General features: G+C 39.2%; 1 protein-coding gene across 2 annotated transcripts in view; it reads left to right on the top strand.

Moving 5' to 3' along the window:
• Positions 1-24,852, top strand: part of MFSD14A (major facilitator superfamily domain containing 14A) — an 83,843-nt gene that overhangs the window by 53,604 nt on the left and 5,387 nt on the right. For both annotated transcript variants that reach the window (XM_033916599.1, XM_033916598.1), the window contains exons 6-10: positions 3,440-3,658; positions 5,351-5,464; positions 10,918-10,989; positions 13,736-13,848; positions 14,252-14,349. In XM_033916599.1, the coding sequence (XP_033772490.1) occupies positions 3,440-3,658; positions 5,351-5,464; positions 10,918-10,989; positions 13,736-13,848; positions 14,252-14,349 (616 nt within the window). The remainder of the gene's footprint in view (positions 1-3,439; positions 3,659-5,350; positions 5,465-10,917; positions 10,990-13,735; positions 13,849-14,251; positions 14,350-24,852) is intronic.

Raw genomic sequence — 24,852 nt, 5'->3', positions numbered from 1 at the left:
ATGCATTATGAATAAATCTAATATTTTCAAATATTGTAAGAGAAAGAAGTGATGGAATGTTGCCTGGGGGGTACTGTGATTACTAATCCTATGTGTGTTCCAAGGCAATCAATTTATGTGGAAAGTGGGGGAGGGAAAAGGGAGGGTTTTTTTTCAGAATCAGGGTTGGGAGGATAGGGAATAATGGGATTTAAGAAGATCAATCTAATTTTTCATTAGTTATTATCTGTGTAATGGTATCTAATTATATTAAATTTAATAAATTTAAATATAATTGGTGGACTATACATTTGGAAGTAGATGGAGATTTTCATTGAATGTCAGTGGCCTTAACCATCAAATAAAAAGGAAAAAAATGTTAGCTTTCCTAAAACAGCAAAATGCTGATTTGTATTTTATTCAGGAGACGCACCTATCAATGATGGAATCAAGAAAATTGGAAGGGGGTTGGGTTCGATTAAATTTTTTTGCCCCTGCAGTTGGCAAGAAAGTTGGGGGTTGCAATATTAATAAATAAAAAATGTACAGCCAATTTTCAGCTGATTGATTCGGATCCTTTAGGTAGGTGGGTTCATGTAAAAATGAGCATGGGAAATACTACCCTGGACCTGTTCAATGTGTATGCCCCGAATACGAATCAAATGGAATTTTTTAAGAATCTAAAACAATTACTACTCCCACTGGCTACTTCTAATCTAATAGTGGCTGGAGATTTCGATGCTATAATGGATCCATTAATGGATAAAAAAAACCAAGTAAAATTATGAAGTCATTAGGGTTAGACAATTTGGCACAATCTTGTAATTTAATAGATATATGGCGTATACTTCATTTTAATGATCGGGAATTTTCCTTTTGTTCACAGGTCCATAATTCTTTTTCAAGAATAGATTATATTTTTGTCTCGAATCAAATAGTTTAGAAAGTGACAAAAGCCACCATAGATCCTATCATTTTATCTGATCATGGTGGTGTATGGATTGAATTTCAGTTTGATGAGGAAGATTATTGTAAGTCTGTTTGGAGATTTGATAATACTTTGATTGCGGATTCAAATTTCCTTGAAGAATTTAAACTAAAAATGATTGAATTTTTCCAACTTAATACTTCAGATGATATTAACATAGAAATGTTATGGGATGCATTTGAGGCTACCATGAGAGGTAATATTATTTCATATTCGGCATATATTAGAAAACAACTTAAAAAACAATTTTATAATTTGGAAAAAGAAATTAAACATTTGGAAAATAAATTAGTTGATAAATGGGAGCAAAATACTCTACAGGCTTTATTAAAAGCAAAAGGCAAATATAATGAGATATCTTCTAAATTTGTAAGGAAAGATTTGTTTTTCCAACAAACTTAGTATTATGGAAACTCAAATAAGGCGGGAAGATTATTGGCAAATTATCTTAAAGCAAAGAAAAGAAGAACAAAAATTATTGCAATAAAGGATGAAAATGGAGAAACGCATACTGAAATTGAAAATATTTTAAGACAATTTCTAAATTTTTATAAAGACTTATATTCTTCTGAGCCTTATGGAGATAGGGAAAAAGATGGTTTAGAATTTTTGAATCTAATTATTGGACCAAAGGTTCCTGAACATATAAAAAGAAGTTTAGAGGAGCCCTATATTACTAAAAGAATTAGAAACAGCATTGAAGTCTCTTAGAGTTGGATCCGCTCCAGATGGTGATGGTTTTACAGTACAGTTTTATAAATCATTTCAAAGTATCCTTTTACCCTATTTATTAAATTTATATCAGTTTCAACTGACTAAAGGTTGCATTACAGGTACTATGGCAGAATCATTAACAATTGTTTTGCCAAAGCCAAACAAAGATCCCACTTTGGTTTCAAACTACAGGCCTATCTCGCTAATCAATGTTGATTGAAAACTTTTAGCTAAGATATTAGCTTTACGATTGGCTAAGGCTCTCCCTTTTATTATTGATATGAACCAAACAGGATTTGTTGCTAAGAGACATTCTTCTAACAATACTAGATTGGCTTTTTATATGCTAAATTTAACAAAAAACATGAATGATCCGGCTTTCTCTGTCTCTTTGAATGCGGAGAAAGCCTTTGATCGAGTTGAATGAACTTTCATGTATCAGGCATTAGATTGGTTTGGTATAGGTTCAGGATTTATACAAATGATTCAGATGTTGTATAGCTCCCCTGGTGCAAGATTATACATTAATAATAATTTATCAGAGCGTTTTAATTTGCAGAGGGGGGTTAGACAAGGTTGTCCCTTATCTCCTTTGCTTTTTAATATTGTTTTAGAACCCTTGTTATTAGCCATTCAACAGGCAAAGGGGATACAGGGTATTCCTCATGCAGATTGGGAATATAAAATCTCTGCTAATGCAGATGATATACTGCTTTATTTGAGGAATCCAGAAACTACCATTTCATGCTTACTTGAATTGATAGAGAAATTTGGAAAGTTTTCAGGATATAAGATAAATTGGAGCAAGTCAGAAATTCTTCCACTCAATGTGCATTGTACTAAAGGATTATTTGATTCATTCTCATTTGTATGGAAAGAAGATGGATTAAAATATTTAGGTATTAGAATAAAAAACACACAAGAAGACACAATGAAGGAGAATGAAAAATTTTTATTAAAAAAAGTAACAGAAATGTGCGAGCAATGGAATTCTTTACATCTTTCTTGGTGGGGGAGAGTCCAAACTATTAAAATGATGATATTGCCTGTGGTTTGTTATCAAATGAGTATGATACCAGTTTTTTTTCAGGGGTCCTTTTATAAAAAATTAAATAGTATTCTTACAAAATTTATTTGGCTGGGTAAAATGCCTAGAATTGCCTTAGTATCTTTACAAAAATCAATTGTGGAGGGTGGGATAAATTTTCCAAACTTTTATAGGTATCATCAAGCCTATATTTTACGCCAGGGTATGTATTGGGTCCTCAAAATATAATAACTCTCTGTGAAATACACTGTCTGTTAGAATATGGACCAATGGTCAGTGTTCAATATACTAACCCGATCTCTAAACCAAATAAAGTATGAACTAAGTCGTTTCGTTTATAAGTGAAGAGGCCTCAGATCCCCGTGCACTACCAGCAGTCTGCTTATCAGCTGCACTAGAAAGGGAAACAACCTCTTCGACCTCCCTCTCCCTCCTGCCTAAATAGCACTGGCTCACAACAGTAAATGGTCAAAAACTGTAATTTAGCTTAGGCAGGGACTGGTTCAGAAGTTTAAAAGTCTCAATAACAAATTTGCTGTCCTCACAGGTCCATTCCCGCCAACGTTTCGCTGTAAAAGGCTGCGTCAGGGCGGTGGACTCTCGGCAGCCGAGACCTGCACCTCCTAGAAGATAATGAAAAAGCAGATATAGAGATCTGCAAGATCCAATATTAGTAATATTGTTCTGAAACGGATTTATTTTTCTTGTAGGTATCAGCAACTTTTGCAGCAAGCTTAGTTACCAGCCCTGCTATTGGGGCCTACTTGAGTCGGGAATACGGCAATAATTTGGTGGTCGTTTTGGCTACAGCTATTGCTATGCTGGATATCTGTTTTATCCTTGTGGCTGTACCTGAGTCCTTGCCAGAGAAGATGAGACCAGCATCCTGGGGAGCTCCAATCTCTTGGGAACAAGCTGATCCATTTGCAGTAAGTACATTTGTTACCTTGGGATAGGCACCTGGGATCTCTTAGGGAGAGTAGGAGATAGTGGATGCTGCAGATGGGCCATGTGGCTTTTATCTGCCATCATGTTTCTATAATGATGATTTGCTTGTGTTTTTTCCCTCTAGTTGTATCTTTGAGACAAGAGAACTAAATGGTTTAGACCAGCTGTTCTCAACCAGGGTACAAATAGTTATAAAAGGTGTGCTGCAAAGCTATTGGGAAGCTACTTTGTCCTCTGCCCAGGAGAGACACCACCAACATCACATTTATTGAGCCTAGTAGAATATGGACTATCTTCCTTTGCCAAACTGGGAAGTACTGCCCCTGCAATTCTTTAAACATATGCGATGCTCATAGAAAAACTCAAAAAACTCAATCAGCAGGCAGGAGACTCGTGTGTACCCTGTTGATTGTGTTTTTTCTACGAGCATCGCATATGTTTAGTCTTTTTAAAGGTTGTTTTAGTTTGTATTCCCAGCACCTAGTGGACCAATAGACACACCCCTGAGGCAGGCCTTCACCTGGGGACTGAAACACAGACCATGTTGGGTCATCAACTGGATCCTTTTTATATAGGACATCATGTCTAAAGGACTTTTATACATGTGTTTTCATGTGTTAACAAACAAAGTCCCTGTGTTTTTAGAAAAACTTTTAATTCCCTATACTCCTATAAGATCTTTAAGATCAGAAGAGAAATCACTCCTAATCCCTTCGCTAAGAGTCATCTACTCTAGGATGACTCTACGATCTTTTCTGTCACAGCCCCTCAAATCTGGAATTCCCTCCCAGCTAATATAAGGGATGAAAAATTGCTTGGTAAATTTAAAAACCTACTAAAAAGTTGGCTTTTTAAGGAAGCTTTTAACTGAGTTACATGCATTTTATATACCCCCAAGACTTTTTTTTTTTTAAATAGAAAGAGCTATAAGTAAAATCGAGCAGGTAATCTTTTACCTATCCTTTTGTTTCAATATCCTACCCTGTTTGATTTACTTTATAAATTGTATTTAATCCATTTTATTTTTTCCTTGTGTTTGGCTGGTATATAGTTGTGTAAATCAATTGTCCAAGTAATGTATTATTCTTAGTATGTTACCCCAATTTTTAACAGTTTTTGTAAATCGCATTGAAGTAAGATTTTGCGATCAAATCAAAATTTTATTAAACTTGAAAACTTGAAACTTGAATTTATAGAAATAAAAGATTGTCTTAAGGTTGACGTGTTCTTTCCCACTCGTTCTTTCTTTGTACTGCTGTAACAGGCCACCCTCCACTCAACCCTGTTATGCTCTCTCACTGCCCCTGCCCACAGTAAGGAGCTAACACATGATTTTTACTGCAATAGATGGTTTTGACTCATAGATGTTAGTAGCATGGGTCCTCACTAATGTCCACTGTGTGGTAATTAATGCTACTTAATGCAGCTTAGTAAAAGGGCTTTGAAGAGATTAAATGAAATTTGTCAAATGACAAAAAACAAAAGGGGAATAGTTTGGCATTGTTTTAAGTTATTTCTAAGAGGTTGTACATCCATATCAAAATTGACCTTATTGAATCAGACTGTTATTGGTTTACAGATTCTTGTTGCTTATGAAATGAGTTGATTAAATTTATTCTACACGTAACTTCAAAAATGGATATTACTGACTTGTTGCTGTTTTTTAATTTTAGTCGCTAAAGAAAGTGGGTCAGGACTCTATAGTACTGCTAATCTGCATTACAGTTTTCCTCTCTTACCTCCCTGAAGCAGGCCAGTATTCCAGCTTCTTCTTATACCTCCGTCAGGTAACAGTTTTTTAAAAATAACTGAACAGTTTCTTTTTTTCTCATAACAAAGTATTGTTGTTTTAAAGTTAATTTGAAATGTCAGTATACTTGATAGATGAATAAGCTATAGATCCTAATAGTTAATGGGATTCTTTACTGTTTGAGGAAGAATACAGAGGCCTGTGCATCACATGTACTGTAAGCTCTGAGCACTTATTTTAGCTTACTGGTGCCTCTAATCAGGTTTAAGGCAGTTCAATATAGACTTGATTTATATTTGTATAATACTCTGCCATTAATTTTCACTGATCATATTTGGTCATTTATACTAGTGTATCAATCCAGTCCTGGAGTAAACCTAGCTAGTGTGCCAGGAAGCCTTCTAAGGCAGACGCCTTTATGAACATGCAGAAAATCACTGACTTTTACATATAGCGGACAAACAATTTGGTCCCCAGAGCCATTTTTAGCTATAGTTTTGTTCGGTTATAACAGACATACAGGCTCCGCCTACAAGGTACGTGGCGTGCCGGTGATATAATATCAAAATGCAGCCCAGAAGAAAATGACAAGAGTATTTTTCTTTCCAGTATGACATAATGCTTTAGAACATCTTTTAGTGTTCTGGTTTTGCAATCATTTCGTGCCATACCAATGTTTTGATGAGATTTCTTATTAATGTTGCTGATATGCTTGTGCAGTGACTGTTGTTCATTGATGGTACGTTGTTTCAAGTTGATCTAAATAAAGTTTTTAAAAAATGCAACTCTGGATATAACGTACTGCTTTTCCAGGTCCCTTGAAGTCTGTTATAACGAGATTATACTGTATAATTTAAGATACACAGACCTGAACATCTCCTTAGTGTACCATTACGAATCTGACTCTGAGGAAGAATTAGAGGTCTTTTCAGATTAGGAGTCCCCAGGTCTTCCTTCAGATCCCTACCCACATCAACAATAATATGTATCTTCCATCTGAGGAGCTCTTGTTCACTGATTTTGTGATTGAGATGGCCGCCTATCTAGAGCAGTTGTGTGTTGGAGCAGTATCTGTTAAGCACTTTAACTAAGGCCAGGAAGGAAGAGCCTTTATCCACTTCTACAGCAAATGCAAAACTTAGCAGTACTATGACAGGAAGACAATAGATATGCATTTGTTTGAAATGGCATGGGAAACGTCAATGACATTTTCTGTCATTTATGATCCAAAACCTGTTTTGGAAACTAAGCAATATTCAGAAAGAGCATGCACGCTTTCTAAATTGTACTAAAATGGGGGGAAAAAAACCCCAATAAAATTTTTGACCTGCACCTCCTAGAAGATAATGAAAAAGCAGATATAGAGATCTGCAAGATCCAATATTAGTAATATTGTTCTGCAACTGATTTATTTTTCTTGTAGGTATCAGCAACTTTTGCAGCAAGCTTAGTTATAGCCTTATAGAGGCCTGTATGGTATAGAGGAGTAGCTTAGTTTATTTCAGTCCATTTCTCTTCCACCAGTCTAAAATTTTATGTGGATTACAATCCACATTGAAAATCAGAGAGACCCAAAATGTAAAAACCCAACCAACCAAAAAACCATAAGAACATTTATTTATTTATTCGATTTTCTATACTGTTCTCCCAGGAGAGCTCAGAATGGTTTTACATGAATTTATCAGGTACTCAAGCATTTTCCCCTGTTTGTCCTGTCAGGCTCACAATCTGTCTAATGTACCTGGAGCAATGGGGGGATTAAGTGACTTGCCCAGAGTCACAAAAAGCAGCGTGGGCTTGAACCCACATCCCCAGGGTGCTGAGGCTGTAGCTTTAACCACTTCACCACACACTCCCATAAGCTTTGCCCTACTAGGGCAGACTGAAGAAGGTCCATCAGGCCCAGTATCCTCTTTCCAACAGTGGCTAATCCAGGTCACAAATACCTGGTAAGATCCTGAGAGAGTAAAACAGATTTTATGCTGCTTATGCTAGGAATAAGCTGTGGATTTTCCCAAGTCCATTTTAATAATGGTATCTAGTGTAATAGGTGTGTCATTTTGGACAAATAGGTGGTGAATCCAAACCTGCATGCTTTGCAAAAGATATCAATCACAGTTTTTAACTCCTCCTCCTTCCTCAGTGGAATGTGCTGCCCCCTTCACTGGGTCTAGGACAATTTAGTACAGCCATTTTAGTGTTGAATGGCTGCAATGAATCATCCCATTCCTGAAGCGAGTGTGCATAAGGATTCAGCATTTGGAGGGGCGAAGCCCCCCCCAACCTCCCCAAAATTCTTCCCTCCCCCTCTCCTTGTCTGTGAACTGTCCGCAGCAGATTCCTCCCCCTCTCCTCCCTATCTTGTATTCAACCGCTGCTGTTAAATATGATTGGAGGTTAGACATGGGTTGGTGGGTTTGCTACAGGTGTTAAACAAGAATCACTCGGAGGGTGGTGTTTAGTCTGTCAGGGAATCTGGTCCCAGAGTAGGTCCTGCGGCTGCAATGAAATGTCCCACGATGAAACGACTGTGACAAATCGTCCCATTCTGCCCTTCAGTTTTTCCTTCTGCTTGCTTGCAGTAAGGTATGTGTCTTTCTGCTCTGTTTAAAACTTTTTTTTTCCCCTTCGAAATTTTGGAGGCTTTTGGTACTCCAGAGGTCCCAATATTTCTGGGGTAACTCTTTCTGGGAGAAGAAGCAGACTTGGTGTCTGCAGTTGGTAGACCAATCCCTCTGTTGTACCTTTTAGCCAGCCTGCTTAATATTTTAGGAGCTTGGGGACTGTTCCCCTCAAAGCTAGCTCGCCCCCTGATTTTTTTCAGTATCTTGGGCACAGGCTGATTTGGCATCTGTAGTGATCCTTATGGGGGAATTTCATGCCAGCTACGTGTCGCCTCCCCTTGTCACATGCGCAGTTTGGTGGGGGGGGGTCCAGCCTGGTCTCGCTCCAGCTGGCAGCCCGAAGATTTCGGAATTTGGGAGCTGAGCAGTATCCTTCCCCAAGGTCCAACTACACACATGAGCAGAGGCATCTTTACAGCAAGTCACAGTGAATATAGACTTTGGAAAAATCAGAGGGGTGGGGGGTACTGAAACTGCTTTTTTGGAATTTCCAAGGTTGCCCTGAGGATCTCCCTCTTCCAAAAATCCCTTTTTTTGTATTTTTGGAGTTTGCTTCAGTCTTGGGAGACGTTGGGTCCCAGCTAGGGTCTGGTAGTCAGGAGGCCAGTGGTAGCACTTGATCAAGGAGAGGACCCATCTGTGCGCTGCCTGTTCAACTCCACAGCATTGCTGGAGATTATTAAGAATCCTTGAACTAAATCTAGAATCCCCATCCACCTCTCAGCCTATAGCCTTTCCCTGGTATCCCTGACATTGGTGTCCTAGTCACAGAGCCTTGTGATGCTTCTGAAGGTCCCTTAAAGGTAGCTAAGACCATATCTAGGTTCAATCCCATGACTCAGGAATATCAGCAATTATTTACACAGAGTTAGGGAGGCGTAGTTCTGAAGGATGCACAGGATTGTAGAATGGATGTGATTCCTAAGAGACAGTTTGAGGCCTTAGCCTTGGGGAATTAAAGCATCGGTGGTGGCCTCATTTGTGGCACGTGCCTGCCATAACAATTTTCGTTGGACTCCCTCAGGGAATGCCAACCCTTTCCCTTCGCTTATAGTATCTGGTATGGATTATATAGCTGATTCACTATATATCATCACAGTTATGAGCAAAGTCTCTGCTTATTTTGTCTCAGCCCATAGAATGCTCTGGATCAGGCAGTGGGCAGGAGACTCGGCTTCTAAAGCTACACTCAGTAAACTCCCCTTCAAAGGGCAAATGTTTGGAAAAGGGCTGGATGATCTTATGGCAGATGTGGCATATCGTCACCCAAGTTCTTTACCAGACAGTAGACCAAGGCCCCCTATAGGGGCTGGATGATCTAATTTTTGAGGCTCACGCTATTTTTGTGAGTATTAAGGAGAAGCCTCGACTCAGAGACCCTATCAAGGATCCCGTCAGAGATTCACAGGGGCCAGGAGGCCTCAGTCCTCTAGTTCTCACCCAGTGACAACCACTAAAAAGGCACAATGTCTCCAGAGCCACAGCATCCCTCCCAAAAATCAGGTGATGGCTATCGGACTATTATTGAGGCCTGGGAGCAAATAACTGTGGACAGATGGGTGCTAGATATCATTTGAGGGGGCTGCAACCTCAAATTCACCCATCCTTTACTAGACTTGGTTGTAAACTACCTGGCAAGCAGGCCGGAGAAAGTGAACAAAGTTCTTTCTACAGTGCAAAGGCTATGGTCATTCAAGCCATAGAATCCATAACACCCGAAGAATTGGGCTTGGGCAGATATTCCATATACTTTGTAGTGCCCAAGAAATGATTGGACAGTTGGAGGCCTATTTTGGACCGCAAGTCCATCAGTGTGGCTTTGAAAATCCCACGATTCAATATGGGAACCATCATTATTACAGTTGTAGCACTGGGGTATTCCTGGCCTTCCTAGATTTGATGAAGGCCTACCTTCACATTCCTATTTTTCTAGAGCACAGGAAGTTTTTAAGGTTCCATGTGCTGCCAAGACATTACCAGTTATATCAGCACTTCTCTTCAGACTTCCAATGGCATCTCACACATTCACCAAAGTTATGGTGGTGGCAGTGGTGCACCTCCACAAAGTGGGGTTACAGGTACCTGGATGATTGGCTTATCAAAGTCCCAAGCGGAGGGAGAGAAGGCAGTAACACAGATGATCCAGGTCTTACAGAACCTGAGTTGGATTATGAATTTTTGAAAGAGCCACCTGGTACTAACCCAGTCTCTCAGGTATTTTGGAGTTCTTTTCAACATAGTAGAAGGCCATGTCTATCTTCCAGAGGCATGCAAACAGAAGATTTGTGAGCAAATAGCAGACATTCTGGCCATGGCAGCCCCTACAGTGTGGCACTAACTCCAAGTTCTAGGATCTATGACAGCAACCATAGAAGTGATACTATTGGCAAATGCACATGTGTATCCACTACAGGACTCTTTTGACCTGTTGGTCTCACTATATATAAGCCTGGGGGGAGTAGTTTAATATTCAAGTGTCCTGCCCTTCTCTACACCCAGCCCCTCTCCCTCACTCCCTCCCCTGCCATGTCAGGCTCTGCATCCAGCCCTCTCCCTCCCTCCCAATGCCTTGCAGGTCTCCACTGAGCCTGCAGTAAGACCTGGTGGTCCAGCGGTGAACTGAGCAAGAGTGATCTTTCCACATTTCTGCTCAGCGAAGAGACGCTAGCTGAATGACTGCCGCAAGTTCTTAGCTTATATTCAAGTATATACAATAAACTTCATTTGATATAATACATTTAAACTGTGTCCTGAGCCTATGGTAGACTTTATTTTTCCAGATTAATTTCAGGTGGTATTGTCATATTTGTCTTTTTTTAATCAGTTTATTAGACCTGACATGAGTATTCCCTTTTCCTCCTTTTAGATTATGGATTTCTCACCTGAAAGTGTTGCTGCATTTATAGCAGTCTTGGGGATTCTCTCTATTATTGCACAGGTAATGATCTAGTAGTAAGACTTCAGTGATACTGTGGCCTTGTAAATTCTTAATCCAGGCACTTTAATCTAAAATCAACTTGAGGTGTGGTTTGGTCTTCTATACAGAAAGATGTATAGTGGTAACTTGGTTTGCGAGCATAATTCATTCCAGAAGCATGCTCATAATCCAAAGTACTCGTATATCAAAGCAAAGTTCCCCATAGGCCATAATGGCAACTCGTTCCTCAAAGCAAAGTTCCCCATAGGCCATAGAGCTCCGAGAATCTCGGAGTGGGTGAGAGCCAGAAGGCCTTGAGCCCTGTAGCAGCCCAGCATAGAAACAGTGGCAGGCATTTTCAGCACCGCTGCACAGATGTTAAGGTAAGCACATGGCTGGTCAGTGGAGGGAGGAGGGAGGCAATCTCGGTTGTGAAGGGAGAGAGCAGTACCGGTGGTCTCAGGGGAGAAGCAAAGCTGGTTCCCGGGGTGGGGTAAGGCTTGCATATCGAGTCAACGCTCAGTTTGCAAGTTAAAGTTTCTCAAGTGTTTTGCTCATCCGCGTTACTCGCAAACCGAGGTTTGACTGTATATCCATCCTTTCTTTAGAAGCCTAGAGAATAGCCATTTTTGTTTTGCCAATTGAGCTTCTTACTGCTTGGGATATTGACACTTGGAAAATGACCTAGAAATGACTTCCTGCTGGGGGAGTGTAATAGGTTTTTCAACTCAGTCTTGAAGCCTGATTGATTTTCAGGATGCCCTAAATGAATGTACATGATTTGGATTTGGATACACAGCCTCTACTGTTTAAAGTGTGTAAGTCTGGCACTTCTGTCTTGATGTAGATGTGTAGCTCTGCATTCCTTGTCTTGCTAGGTGGGTCCAAACACCTGGGTTTATGGTCCTCTTCTAGCAGATGAACATTAAGGAACACAACTTTTCATTTATATCACTACAATACAGCAGTGATACAGGGAAGGCACTTGCTAATAATCTGTTTCTTTATCATGCCAGACCGGCACAGCACTGATGGGTTATAGTGCACCTCTACCAGAAGGTAGAGACTGAGAAACAAAACTTTTGCTTGTAGTATAAGTGAGCTATGAAGTCCCCAAGTACAATCAGTCTGCTCTCAGTCTTCAGCAGGTGGAGGTGGTACGCTTCTGCAGACTTTATTTACCTGGGTTAGTGTGGGGTTTTGGATTTTGTTTAAATTTGCCTTTTTGTCCTTGTTTGTGGTGCCGGATTGAGCTTGGGGGACTCTTTTGGGGTCCATCCTACCTCAGGAGTACCACACTCAACTGGTCGAGTCCCTCTCCTCATTTTCCTCACCTTCACAAATTTTTACTGTAGAGGTGCCTCAGCTGTAAGCCTTGCCACCAGATACATAAGAACATTAGAATAGCCTTACTGGATCAGACCAATAGTCCATCAAGCCCAGTAACCTGTTCTCACGGTGGCCAATCCAGGTCACTAGTGCCTGGCCAAAAACCCAAGGTGTAGCAATATTCCATGCTACCAATACAGGCCAGGCATATATCTTTGAGAGCCAGTGGGGTCTGTTCCAGTGTGAATTAAAGTTCTATTTAACAAAAAGAAAAGTCCTGAGGCAATACTGGTCTGAAGGGAAGCCTTCAATTAAGGTTAATTGTTTTTTATTGCTAACCGGCACTTTGGTTTTCCCCTAGTAGCGGTTTTCGCAATGAGCACTTTTAATATGCAGAGATTTACTAATTGCATGAAAATCTATACTACTGCACTGAATTTTGAAGCCACTATGGACTATGTAGTCAGATGTTTTGTGGAGAATGATTTTGGCATTCCAATGGCTTTTTTAATATCATTTAGTAGTACCCTATTCAGACTTTTTTTTTAATTATTTTTTTTTATTTAATGATTTCTTAAAGCATGCACAATATTGTATCATAAGAGAATAACCAAAAAAATAAATCAAACCCTACCTGCATTAGTTTAATAAAGATCTCAATACCTAAGATAGCAACTCAGCATTTCCCCTCATATTCCTCTCAAATGCAATATGAAAAGAAGAATAGGAAACATACTAAAAGAAATTAGAGGGAAACGGAGCTTGGTAATACAGGAGTAGTTGCTGTCTGTGTTGGTGAATTAGCCAGTGCTATTGCTTCAGTTTGCATATTTTGATGACTACACTACTGAAGAAGATGAAAGTGAAAATTCACAAAAGTGATAGAAACACTGTGAAAGCTTTGAATTTGAAGTTATTCCAAGTTTTATTAGTATTTATATATCACCTATCAATGGATACTGTCTAAGTCAGGGGTGGGCAACAAAGGCCGCAATCCAGTCGGGTTTCAGGATTTCCCCAATGAATATGCTTGAGATCTATTTTTGCATGCACTGCCTTCCATTGTATGCAAATGGATCTCATGTATATTCATTGGGGAAAACCTGACTGGCTTGTGGCTCTCGTTGCCCACCCCTGGTCTAAGTAGTTATTACATTCAGGTACTCGAGCATTTTCCCCTATCTGATAAAAATATAAATGCATCCTTGTGCCTTTGCTTAATAAGTCTTTGCCTTTATTTTCATTTTCCTCTGAGGTTTGTGTTACTGCTCACTCATCCTGAGGGACAACAGAGAGATATTCAGCTTGAGATACCGGTGCTGCTAAAATAAGTTAGGCTTTTGATCAGCCAATGATTGACAATTAGGTTTGTTGCATATATGGATATAGAGACCATTCCTGTTTTACATTCAATATTTATAATGTGTTTTCTTTCCAGACTATAATTTTGAGCTTACTTATGAGATCCATTGGAAACAAAAATACTATACTGTTGGGTCTAGGATTTCAAATATTGCAACTTGCCTGGTATGGATTTGGCTCTGAGCCATGGTATGTAAAATGCATCTAATAAAGATTATGTCATGTGTAAAGCTTTTTATAAATCGACTGTATGGTAACCAAAATTAGCACCTTTAGCAGACTGTATTTTGATGGTCCTGATCAACTTGGACCGCTTTTGTTTGAAAGCCATTGATAGAAGACACCCCAGTTGTCATAGTGTGTCAAAGGAGATTTCATACTTAAATAGTCCTACTTAATTTGTTCTTAGGATCACCTCAAATGCACAGGGAAATATCCCTCTTGAAAGAAGCATTCAGAAGTTTGACCAAACCCTCTTATCAGAATATAGTTAATAAAAGAATATTTTATAAAAAGCAATGTACAGTATCAATTTCCAATCTTTTTCAGCAACTTTTTTTTCAGTGGGGTTTTTTTTCTCTGTGCCTTCTAGGATGATGTGGGCAGCGGGAGCTGTGGCAGCAATGTCTAGTATTACCTTCCCAGCAGTAAGCGCTTTGGTTTCAAGAACTGCTGATGCTGATCAGCAAGGTAAACACACACAAACTTTCTGTGGAATGCTCAAAAGGCAGGCAAGAAGAATTAACTAGTTCTCGTATTAATTGTTTGTGATGGTTACATTATGAGGACACATTTACCATTTATATTTTGCTGGTGCATTTACTAGTAAAACAGCTTCAGGATTCACTCAGATTCCAAATCCTGCTCCTCTTTCCCTATTGCACTTGATGTTATCAGCTTAATAATAGTGAAAATTGCTGTGTTCTGGTAATATGTCCATTGAACATCACCAGAGACTCTAGTGGTAGCAGCCAGGGCCGGATTTAGATGAAAAGAGGCCCTAGGCTATTCCACTTATGAGGCCCTTTCACCTCCCATTTTTAAGTTTGTAAATTACATGAGAGATAATAAAATACATCATTACTGTGATATATATCAATATGTTAAATGAAACATGTTGTTATTGGTACTAACCTTTATAAAAAATGTGACACGGATAATAAATAAAAAAAAGTCGAGAACACTTATTTGGACATTTATTCTCAGCACCATATATAGTACTTGTAACAATAACTAATCAAACATAACATACAACATTGCCCCTTCCTATGTCCATAGTGCCCCCAGTGTGTCCTTCCTCACCTCACCCCCCCCCCTCCGATGCCCGCCTGCCTCCCATCCCCCTTCCATTGAACATCCCCCATGCCATCCTGCCTGCCTGCCTTCCATTAACCCCCCACCCCCCCTTCCGATGCCAGCCTGCCTGCCTCCAATCCCCCTTCCACTGAAACCACCCACTTCCCCCCCCCCCCCCCCGATGCCAGTCTGGGCCGCCCTGTCCTGACGGATCCACGTTTTGCCTCTCTTTCCCCTCGGGGCTGGGCTTTGCCCAGCTGTTTCCGGACTAACGTCTTTCCCTCCCCGATCTTCCTCCCAGGGCAAGAAAAAGAAAGGGAGACGCCGAGTCGGTGCCCCGTTGTGGCCGGAGCCGGTTCCGATCCCGAAGCGTAGAATTTCTCCTTATTTTCGGTTCAGTGTTTTAGTGTTCATTGTTTTTAGAATAGTGTAATTTTAATTTTGCTAACAATTTGAATGTAGGCCCCTCTTGATTTTGAGGCCCTAGGCTGAAGCCTAGTTAGCCTATAGGAAAATCCGGCCCTGGTAGCAGCTATTGATCATGATAGAAGTCCAAAATAAAAAGGCAGATGTCCCTCCTCAATTTTCCCATATGAAAATGCACTAGGATGCTTATTAATATTTTTTTCCAAATATATTCTATTTCTGGAAAAAGAAACATATTTTAATATCTGTTGGTATTTAAAATTGTAAATAACTTTATTTTTGAGAAATATTTGTTCTTAATTAGCTAAGAGAAGCAGGCTCAGTGCAGCACAAATGTAGCATTGTTTTCTCTTTTTTTTTCCTATGTAAAAATTGTTTTGTAAATATAAACTATTTTTTTCAAGTTTTAAAGCAAAAATTTAAATCAGAGGTTCTTTTCCAGCACTTATTTAATGTAAAGCAACAGGATGCGGATATCTGTTATCTTCAAGAGACACATTTGTCCGCTGAAGAATCTAAAAAACTGGAAGGTAACTGGGTTAAGCACTGTTTCTTTGCCCCTGCTGTGAGGAAAAAGGCTGGAGTAGCTATTCTAGTGAATAAAAAATGCAATGCATTGTTCAACATAATAGCTTCAGATACCTTGGGAAGGTGGTTACATATAGACATGAGCATAATACTATAATAATACTATGGTGCAATAATACTATGGTGCAATAATACTATGGTGCAATTTAATGTACTATGCCCCTAATTCGAACCAAATTGAGTTTTCTAAGACTCTGCAACAGTTAGTATTGCCACGGGCTGCTTTTAATTTAGTAGTGGCGGGGGATTTTAATGCTGTTATGGATCCTTTAATGGATAAAAAAACCTAGTAAAATTATGAAGTCATTAGGTCTAGATAATTTTGTACAATCTTGTAATTTGAAAGATATATGGCGAATACTTCATTTTAATGAATGAGAATTTTCTTTTTGTTCCCATGTTCATAAATCTTTTTCAAGAATAGATTATATTTTTATTTCGGATCATTTAATACAACAGATTACACAAGCCTCCATAGATCCAATTATTTTGTCTGATCATGGTGGGGTGTGGATTGAATTTAATTTTATTGATCAAGATAGTAGTAGACCAATATGGAGATTTGATAATACATTGCTTGCAGATCTAAAATTCTGTGAAAATTTTCAAGTTAAAAATTAATGAATACTTTCAAATTAATAACACGGAGGAAATCTCGATGGAAACCTTATGGGACGCTTTTAAGACAACCATGAGAGGACAAATTATTTCATTTTCAGCTTTTATTAAGAAACAAAAATAAAAAAGCAATTTTCTAATTTGGAGCAAGAAATTAAAGTTTTAGAGTCGAAAATTGATTGAAAAATGGGAACACTCAACGTTACAAGCTCTTTTAAAAACTAAATGTAAGTACAATGAGATTTCTTCTAAATTGGTAAGGAATGATATTTTTTCTCAACAAGCTTTGTATTATGGAAGCTCAAATAAGGCGGGAAGATTATTGGCAAATTATCTTAAAGCAAAAAAAAGGAAAACAAAAATAAATGTAATTAAAGATGAAAAAGGAGATACATATTCTCAAATTGGACCTATTTTAAAACAATTTTTAATTTTCTATAAAGCCCTTTATTCTTCTGAGCCTTATTTAGATAGAGAAAAGGATGGTTTAGAATTTTTAAAATTAATTGAGGGGCCAAAAATTCCTGATCATATAAAAAGAAGTCTAGAAGAGCCTATATCACTAAAAGAATTACAAACAGCATTGAAGTCTCTTAGAGTTGGGACCGCTCCAGGTGGCGATGGTTTTACTGTAGAATTCTATAAATCATTTCAAATTACCCTATTACCTTATTTATTAAATTTATATCAGTTTCAACTAACTAAAGGTTATATTTCAGGTACTATGGCAGAATCATTAACTATTGTTTTGCCAAAGCCAAATAAAGATCCTACATTGGTTTCAAATTACAGGCCTATTTCTTTAATTAATGTAGACGGGAAATTATTGGCTAAACTTTTGGCTTTACGTTTGGCCAAGGCTCTCCCTTATATAATCGGTATGCACCAAACAGGTTTTGTTGCTCAGAGACACTCTTCAAATAATACCAGGTTGGCTTTTCATATGTTGTATTTAACGAAAGCCATGAAAGATCTGGCCTTTTCTGTATCCTTGGATGCAGAGAAGGCCTTTAACAGGGTAGAGTGGATCTTCATGTATCAAGCAATGGATTGGTTTGGTATAGGTTCAGGATTTATACAAATGATCCAAACATTGTTTAGCTCCCCTGTTGCTAGATTATATATTAATAATTATTTCTCAGAGAGTTTCAATTTGCAAAGGGGGGTTAGACAAGGATGTCCCTTGTCTCCTCTACTTTTTGATATAGTACTAGAACCCTTATTATTAGCTGTTCAACAGGTGAAGAAGATACAGGGTATTCCGCGTTCTGGTAGAGAGTATAAGATCTCTGCTTATGCAGATGATATATTACTTTATTTGAGGAATCCTGAAACAACCATTCCATGTTTGCTTGAATTGACTGAGAAATTTGGAAAATTTTCAGGATATAAAATAAACTGGAATAAATCAGAAGTTCTTCCTCTAAATGTATATTGTGCAAAAGGTCTATTTGATTCATTTCCCTTTATCTGGAAAGAGGAAGGTATCAAATATTTAGGTATTTGGATAAAAAACACGCTAGAAGATACAATGAAGGTAAATGAAAAATCTTTATTGCAAAAGGTAACAGAATTGTGTGAGCAATGGAATTCTTTACATCTGTCTTGGTAGGGGAGAGTCCAAACTATTAAAGATGATGATATTGCCTGTTGTTTGTTATCAAATGGGTATGATACCAGTTTTTTTTCAGGAGTCTATTTATAAAAAATTAAATAGTATTCTTACAAAATTTATTTGGCTGGGTAAAATTGCTAGAATTGCCTTAGTGTCTTTAAAAAACCAATTGTGGAGGGAGGGGTAAATTTTCCCAATTTCTATAGGTATCATCAAGCCTATATTATGCGTCAGGGTATGTATTGGGTCCTCCCAGAGCTTATGGAAAAGCTCCCAGGCTGGTTGTGGTTGGAATGGCAGCTCATGTTCCCTATTAGACTCGGTCATGTTCTCAGTATTAAAATGCCTAGACTGTATAAAGAAAACAGAATATTAATAGATACATGAAAAACCTTATGGTATGTCAATAATTTCATACCTATTCCAATTCAAAAATCTACAAATCAAACTATGTGGCTAAACACCAAGATTCAAATAGGCGGATTCAAGATTGTCTGGAAGTATTGGATTAAAGCAGGTATACATACGTTAGATGATGCTATATCTAATGGTAAATTGCTTGATTTTTCACAGTTGCAACAAAAATTTGTTTTTGCTAAATCACAAAATTTTATAGGTGGTTGCAGCTGAAACAGGCTATTCAGGCGGGGTTCCATGAATGGAAAAATCTTAACAATCAATTTAGTTTAGAGTTCTTATGCTTTCAGGCAGACTTCCTGGGACACCAGGCCGTACAGTGGTACAAATTAATATCTGAATATGTGAATAAAAAACCAAAAACTGGACTCAGGGACATTTGGAGCATTGAGATTAAGCATCAAATTACTGCGTCTCAATGGCCACGAATTTGGTCTTGGAGGATGAAATGTACAATGTCTGCATCTACGAGGCAAACATGGTTTTTCCTGTTGCATAGAGCATTCTGGACTAATAGATGTTGGCATTGTCATCTCGAAGCAGGGACTTTAGATCATTTATTGTTCTATTGTCCATTTATTTTGGCTTTTTGGAATTCGATTTGGGGCCAAATAAATTGTTTGTTAGAGAATCATGTGGCATTGTTGTATGACACAGTTTTATTTGGCATGTCTATGAGAGCTAAGAGCCAAATATCTTCCAACAATAATAAACTTTTATTAATTCTGACTGGAGTTGCCATTCAACAAATAACGTATAATTGGAAAGATTGGAAAAGAGACTGAATTATAGTTTTTGGTGGAATTCAGTGTGTCACATGTATAAAATGGAAAGAGCGTTAGCTGTTCAAAAAGGTTATTTTAATAAGTTTAAGAATGTGTCGGGGCCATTGATAAATTATTGTAAAGAATAATAATAATAATAATTTATTTTGTATACCGCCATACCCAGGGAGTTCTAGGCGGTTCACAATAGATAGATGAATTACACACAGTGCGGTTAAAATTGAAGAACATAACAAAGCAATCATAGAGTCAAACTAGTTTACATTAACAACATAGTTATCGTTTTTCCCTGATTTTAAATAAATGAAAGATTTGGGAGGGGGAGTTGATTTTTTAGTATTCGATATGAAGAGTACGAATGATTTTATTATATTGTATTAGTATGGTGGGTGGGAAGGGGATACATTTTATTTTGGGAACATGTATTAAGTTAATCTGTTATTATTTTCTGTACACTTGATGTAAATATAAAATGAATAAAGAATATTTAAAAAAAAATAATAATGTAAATCATAATTGTGAGATTTCTTATCAATTTAAGTCTTGTGTACTGCTTGGTTTCATTTAAATGTCAGGACTTTATCCAAGAATGCTGTGCTGCGAGGATTTCAAATTCTTGCATAGATGATACAAGCTTCCTGATGGCCCTGATTCTGCAAAGTGCTCCTGATTGTAGGCAGCTGTAGGCGTCCTACAGCTGTCTAATCAGCCTAATATCGCTGACAGGAGGGTGTCCAACCCCTCCTGACAGCCCCCCCTAAGATTGCCAGCAGGAAGGTGCCCGGCTCCTCGCACATCCGACCCGCCTCTCCCCTGCCCAATCCACAGGATCCAAGGGCCTGATTGGTCCAGGCGCCTAAGGCCCCTCCTGCTATAGGAGGGGCCTTAGGCGCGCGGGCCTTCTGGTAATACCAAGGGGGAGGGTTCTGGGGTGGGGGTGGGGTCGGTGGGAGGTCCGGCAGGAGGGGTTGGGCACCATCCTGCCGGCAATCTTATGGGGGTCGTTGGGGGAGTTGGCAGGAGGGGTTGGGTACCCTCCTGCCGCGATTGTCGAGGGGAGCGGGTTCTGTCGGCAGGAAGGGTTGAGCACCTTCCTGCCGGCAATCTTATGGGGGGGACGTTGGGAGGTCCGGGGAGAGGGGTTGGGTATGTTAAACCCGATTCTGTAACTGGCGTCTGCAACATGGACGTCGGTTACAGAACTGGGTTAACTTTGGGTGGGTGTAGGCCCGATTCTGTATAGGACGCCCAGGACCGGTGTCCTATACAGAATCCAGGCCAAAGTGACTAATTCATAAGAACATAAGAATAACCTTACTAGATCAGACCAATAGTCCATCAAGCCCAGTAGCCTGTTCTCACAGTGGCCAATCCAAGTCCCTAGTACCTGGCCAAAACCCAAGGAGTAGCAACATTCCATGCTACCTATCCAGGGCAAACAGTGGCTTCCCCCATGTCTTTCTCAATGATAGACTATGGACTTTTTCTCCAGAAAATTATCCAAACCTTTCTTAAAACCAGCTACGCGATCCGCTCTTACCACAACCTCTGGCTATGCGTTCCAGAGCTTAACTATTCTCTGAGTGAAAAAATATTTCCTTCTATTGGTTTTAAAAGTGTTTCTCTGTAACTTTGAGTGTCCCCTAGTCTTTGTCATTTTTGATGGCGTGAAAAATTGATCCATTTGTACCCTTTCTACTCCACTCAGGATTTTGTAGACTTCAATCATATATATCTCCCTTCAACCATCTCTTTTCCAAGCTGAAGAGCCCTAACCTTTTTAGTTTTTCCTTATACGAGAGGAGTTCCATCCCCTATATCATCTTGGTCATTCTTCTTTGAACATTTTCTAGTGCCGCTATATCTTGAGATAAGGAGACCAGAATTGAATGCAGTACTCCAGGTGAGGTCGCACCATGGAACGATAAGAGGGGCATTATAACATACTTAGTTTTGTTAACCATCCCCTGAATCCTGTTTGAAATATTTGATAGAACCATACATTCATTTGTTGGTGTATATGATATATTTCAAAATTTTGAAAGTACAGCAGCACATGTCTAATTTGGTAGGAGAAAATGAGAAAATTCTTGATTTGGATATTATGGACAATTTAATTACAGATTCCAATATTTTACATAGGTAAGCATAAAACATAACAGAAGATAAGAACTATATGGGCCATTGAGCTTACCCATTTATATTGTCTGCTATTTCCACATCACCCTAAGAGATCCCACATTCTTATACCATGCTTTCTTGAATTCAGAACAGTCCTCGACTCTACCACCTCTACTGGGTGTTTGTTCTACGCATATACCACCCTTTCTGTAAAGAGGTATTTCCTTAGATTACTTTTGAATCTGTCCCCTTTCATCTTATGCCCTCTTGTTTCAGAGCTTTCTTTCAGTTACAAGAGGACCCGCCTCCTGTGCATTTATGCCATGGAGATATTTAAATGTCTCAGTCACATCCCCTCTCTCTTGCCTTTCTTCCAAAGTATACATATTGAGTTCTATAAGTCTGTCTTTATATACTTTTTATGGTGAAGACCACTGACCATTTTAGTAGCTGCCCTCTGGACCAATTCCATCCTGATTCTATCTTTCTGAAAGTGTGATATCCAGAACTTAGAATCATGATGGCAGATAAAGGACAAATGGCCCATCCAGTCTGCCCATCCGCAGTAATCATTATCTCTTCCTCTCTCTGAGATCCCATGTGCCTATCCCATGCTTTCTTAAATTCATACAGTCTCTGTCTCCACCACCTCTTCTGAGAGACTGTTCCACACATCTACCACCCTTTCTGTAAAACAAGTTTTTCCTTGGATTACTCCTGAGCCTATCACGTCTTAACTTCATCCTATGCCCTCTCATTCCAGAGCTTACTTTCATGTGAGACACGACTTATGCGCATTTACGCCACATAGGTATTTAAACATCTCTTATCTCACCTCTCCCGCCTTTCCTCCAAAGCATACATATTGAGATCTTTAAGTATGTCTCCATATGCCTTATGACAAAGACCACACACCATTTTAGTAGCTTTCCGCTGGACCGACTCAATCCTTTTTATATCTTTTTGAAGGTGCAGCCTCCAGAATTGTACACAATATACTAAATGAGGTCTAACCCCAAGACTTATACAGGAGCATCAATACCTCCTTTTTCCTACTGGCCATACCTCTTCCTGTGCAACTTAGCATCCTTCTAGCTTTCACAGTCACCTTTTTCAACCTATTTAGCCACCTTAAGATCATCACAAAAAATCGCACCCAAGTCCCGCTCTTCTGTCGTGCACATAAGGTGTTCACCCCCCTCTACCTGCTAAAGTGTTCCCTCTAAGCTGAGCAGGTGTCCTCCAGCTGCATTGCTACCACTAGGGGGTGGAATATTTTCAGTCGCTAAGGACAGGTATGTTCCCTGGAGTCCTGCAGAACTTGCCTGTCCCTCACAATTGAAAAATGTGACAGTAAAACAGCACCCTCTATTGGTGAGACTGTGGGTGGAGGACTCCTGCTCAGCTTAGAGGGAACAGTGATTTTGACCATGCATTTTTTTTACGATAAATTTTAGCTGCCATATTTCAGACCATTCTTCAAGCTTCGCTAGGTCTTTCTTCATGTTGTTCATACCATCCGGGGTGTCTACACTATTGCAGATTTTGATATCATCCACAAAGCGGCAAATCTTATCTCACAGCCCTTCAGCAATATCGCTTATAAAAATGTTAAGAACAGGCCAAAAAACAGAACTTTGAGGCATACCACTGGTAATGTCCCTTTCCTCAGAGCGCTCTCCATTGACCACTACCCTTTGTTGCCTTCCACTCAACTAGTTGCTGACCCAGTCCATCACTTTGGGACCCATCTCAAGGGCACTCAGTTTATTTATTAGATGTCTGTGTGGAACACTATCAGAGGCTTTGCTAAAATCTAAATACACCACATCTAGTGCACTCCCTCTATCTAATTCTCTGGTTACCCAGTCAAAGAAATTGATCAGATTTGTCTGACAAGACCTACCTCTAGTGAATCCATGTTGTCTCTGGTCTTGTAATCCACTGGATTCCAGAAACTTCATTATTCTCTGTTTTAAAAGCATTTCCATTAATTTGCTTACCACAGAAGTCAGACTTACCAGCCTGTAATTTCCTACTTCTTCCTTACTTATGCTTTTGTGTAGAGGGTCCACATCCGCCCTTCTCCAGTCTTCTAGTACCACTCCTGACTCTAAAGAAGCATTGAAAAGGTCAGTCAGCAAAGCCACCAGAACTTCCCTAAGTTCTTTCAGTACCCTTGGATGTACACCCCTTGGATGGCCCCATCGCTTTGTCCACCTTTAATTTACCTAGCTCCTCATGAACACAACCCTCTGAAAATTGATCAGGGTCTACCACTCCTCCATCCCTATTTGCATTTGTCTTCTGCAGTTCTGCTCTCGGCGCTTCAGCTGTGAACACAGAACAGAAATATTTGTTAAGCAATTCAATCTTTTCTTTAACAGCTTATCAGCTTCTACATATTTCTCCCCTTTGAAATCTCATAATGCCACTTTTGCACTTCTTCTTATCACTGATATATGTAAAAAAAAATGTCTTGTCTCCCCGTTTTACTGTCAGCTATTTTTTCTTCCATTTGTATCTTTGCTTTCCTGACTACTCGACCAGCCTCGCTTAACTTTTCCAGATATTTTTGCCTGTCTTCCTCTTTTTTTATAGTTTATAAAAGCTAACCTCTTATTCCTTACCTTCTCAGCTACTACCTTTGAGAACCATAACGGCCTTCTTTTCCTTTTACTTACTTGCCTCACAAAAAGGTTTGTCCTTTCAGTTTTGCCCACTGCATTTCTACTCCTTCCAGACTTTCCTATCCAGACAACAATTCCTTGGTGTAATCTCCCATCCAAACAAAGTTAGGGTTTTTTTTTTAAGTCTAGAACCTTTACTTTTGAATGAGCCATCTCTATGACCTGTCTTAATATTAAACTGTACTATGCAGTGACCACTGGAATCCAGATGATCACCCACCGTAACATTAGAAACACTTTCCCCGTTTGTAAGCACTAAGTCCAATTTCTGGCCCATTCTTCTAGTTTAGCTAGATTTCTCCTCATGTTTATTTACACCATCAGGGGTGTCTACCCTATTAATGTTTCGTATCATTTGCAGAGATGCAAATCTTACCAGATAGCCCTTCAGCAATATCACTCACAAAAATGTTAGAGCCAGGCTAAGGGCCTCCACTGGTAACATTGTTTTCCTCTGAACGATTGAACTCTGTTAATCACTACCCTCTATCGTCTTCCACTTAACCAGTTCCTAACCCAGTTAGTGACTTTTTGGTCCAGATCAAGAGCACTTAGTTTATTTATCAGTTGAAATTAAGCTTTGAGGTTCATTTTCTTGAAGGAAAAGGGGATTGAAGGGTATAATTAGAGGGATACT

Source organism: Geotrypetes seraphini, chromosome 12 (genome assembly GCF_902459505.1).
Source record: "Geotrypetes seraphini chromosome 12, aGeoSer1.1, whole genome shotgun sequence".
In the NCBI taxonomy this organism is placed as follows: Eukaryota; Metazoa; Chordata; class Amphibia; order Gymnophiona; family Dermophiidae; genus Geotrypetes; species Geotrypetes seraphini.
The sequence above is the reverse complement of the archived record's forward strand: the minus strand, read 5'-3'. Positions and strand labels throughout refer to the sequence as shown.